General features: G+C 33.8%; 1 protein-coding gene across 1 annotated transcript; it reads right to left on the bottom strand.

Moving 5' to 3' along the window:
* Positions 1 to 1775: 1775 nt before the first annotated feature.
* LOC112904719 (dynein regulatory complex subunit 4-like) lies at positions 1776 to 2485 on the bottom strand. The gene is made up of 3 exons (XM_025975507.1): positions 2355 to 2485; positions 2269 to 2293; positions 1776 to 2184 (listed from the first exon to the last, which is right to left on the bottom strand). The coding sequence occupies exons 1-3, from the start codon at positions 2355 to 2357 to the stop codon at positions 1991 to 1993; spliced, it is 222 nt and encodes a 73-aa protein (XP_025831292.1). The 5' UTR covers positions 2358 to 2485; the 3' UTR covers positions 1776 to 1990.
* Between the last annotated feature and the right edge of the window lie 15 nt (positions 2486 to 2500).

Genomic DNA, 2500 nt, shown 5'->3' with positions numbered 1-2500 from the left:
CACGTAGTCGAGTTCGTAGTGGGGATCGCTTGAGCCGCGAGCGCGCTTCAATGCAACGTTCGTTACAGGCAACTCCGGCATGTATAGTGTAAAATTTAAATTCATAGTGTACAAATAATACCATTAAACCAATTCCTTAACCCCTGTCCCGGTATGTTTGTGTGTTTGAGGAAGTTTCACTTCAGTAGCGTGTTGTATAATTACATGTTGTATTTTCTTTTATATTCTTTGATTTAGTCTCAATATAAAAGGTCTGAAGTTTTTTTTTGTAAAGTTACTATTTTCCGTATTATGAATTTTTGAAACTCGAAATATAGTACATGAAAATCGCTGTTTTCTATGCATCAAAAAGTTATTAAAAAATATTGTTTTTTTTTTTAGAAGCTAATGTTTCATGTGTATTTAATTAACCATATTTAATAAATTGCACCAAAGAAAATTTTTTTTTTATTAAGTGTATACATTCTCACTGACTATTGCTGTCTTTCTTCCAGTCGCGCTTCTTATATTAGCGTCTTACAGACAAATAGCTAGCAAGCGTGCCTTTATATAGGGGAGATCGGGGATGGTTGACTATAGGGGCAGGTAGACTAACTACCGAAAATTTGTCGACAGTGTATGAACTATGTCATCTAATCATAGCTAAGCATTACATTTCGCGTCCCGCTCAGTTGTCTGAAGCGCCACATTGCGGTCGTGCGTTGTTTTCGAACAGTGACATGTTTTTCATATTTCAGTAGTCACATAAGTAATATTTTGATATATTATATTTTTTGATCTGATGCCTACTCGTTTTATGTAAATCATTTTTCTATTAGTCCTAGCGTTCAATGAGGGCACATTTATCACATTTCGTATCTTATTTTTCAAGTCAACGGCAGTGTTTAGGCTAGCCATGCGATCAAAATTAAAAATGGCGCCTGGGGTTGGTAGAATAATTTCTTCCCCAATGAAATATGTAGTTGAAAACAATACGTAAATTAACTTTATATTGGACTTTTAAATCGTTACGTGGCCAAATTAAAAGAAAAATTAGAACAGAATCCGAAATTGACGAGAGCAGAATTAACCCTGGACACAGTGGGATATGTAAGAAATAGACAAATTTTTACTAATGTAGAAGAGGAAGCTTTAGCCAGGTATTTAAAGAAGGCAGCAGATATTTATTATGACTTGACGCCATATGAGACTCGAAAATGAGTTCGCAAAAAAATAAGTTATGCCTAATTCTTGGAGAGAAAAATTGTTAGCTGATGAAGACTGGTTCGGCTCTTTTCTTAAATGTCATCCTTCTCTATCAATCCAATCACCTCAAGCAACAAGCCTATCGAGAACTACATCATTTAACAAAAGCAACGTTAATTTATTCTTCGCTAACTTGACCACTGTTTACGATAACATTGTAAGAAATGCTTGTATACCTGATTTAAGTTGTTTATTTTTTAACGAAAGGCTTAATTATATTAAAAAAATGTTTAATTATTTGCTCCTCATGATTTGACTCTTATTGGTGCATGAGTCAACGTACCCCGGGCATATGTTCTACCTACCCCGGGCCAGGGGTAGATTGACTAAGATTTAATATTTTGTAAAATGCATTAAATCATCACTATTATACTAAACTAAGAACTAAATATTACATATTTTTATTAGGTTAATAGATTTTCTATCAATTAACATGCTTTTCTTGTCTATATTCATTAAAACACAAAAAATATGAACTATTCAGTAAAAAACTAGTCAACCATCCCCGGTCTCCCCTACTACACAGCAGTAAACTGCAGTGCCGGTACACGACTCCAACTCATACATGATCAGAATTCGGTTAATTTTATTCACCACTTCAAAACGTTCATACAAATTGCATTTATAATTTATATATGATACACTGAAATAGAATTCCTTTGAGGCGTGTTGTTTATAGGGATGCAAGGTAACAAGGGTCTCAACAATTTCTTTTTCCATTTTGTTGTGCTTACGTTGTGGTAACTTACCTTAATTGTGCCCGTGCTTCTTCCAATTCAGTCCTGGTGATTTCCCAGAAGGTTCGCAGTTTGTCTCTTTCGAGTTGAAAGAAATTCCTTTCTTCCCGTTCTCTTTCATTTTCTTCTTTTATCTTCAAGGCCAGCACTTCTATTTGCTCCCTGGTCATCTGCGTAGTATCCACCCCATCGATAATAACTCCTGTGATAGTTTATTAATTAAATATTTTTTCCTTCTTCAAGTAAGTAGAAAAGACAAGTGTAAATAATTTAATTTTCTGTTTACCTTTCTTCTTTCCTCCTTTGGGTGGCTGAAAATAATAAGAAAAGATAATAGCTATTTTCTTCTTTGTTATATTTTAAACGACTCACCATTTTCTTTAATAATTTATTTTAAAATCCGCTGTATCAAAATATAAATGTCAAAAACTGACGACTACATATTCACAATTATAAGTATTGATCAAACTGCATTACACCGAAACAAATACGCAAACGTGTATTTGTTGTGGCAACAA

Source organism: Agrilus planipennis, unplaced genomic scaffold (assembly GCF_000699045.2).
Source record: "Agrilus planipennis isolate EAB-ADULT unplaced genomic scaffold, Apla_2.0 scaffold116, whole genome shotgun sequence".
Taxonomy (NCBI): Eukaryota; Metazoa; Arthropoda; class Insecta; order Coleoptera; family Buprestidae; genus Agrilus; species Agrilus planipennis.
This window is presented reverse-complemented; position numbering and strand designations above follow the sequence as displayed.

Coding starts and splice junctions, on each gene's coding strand:
- LOC112904719 (XM_025975507.1), bottom strand. Junction 2,185..2,268: donor CAAAGGAGGAAAGAAGAAAG/GTAAACAGAAAA, acceptor AAACTATCACAG/GAGTTATTATCGATGGGGTG.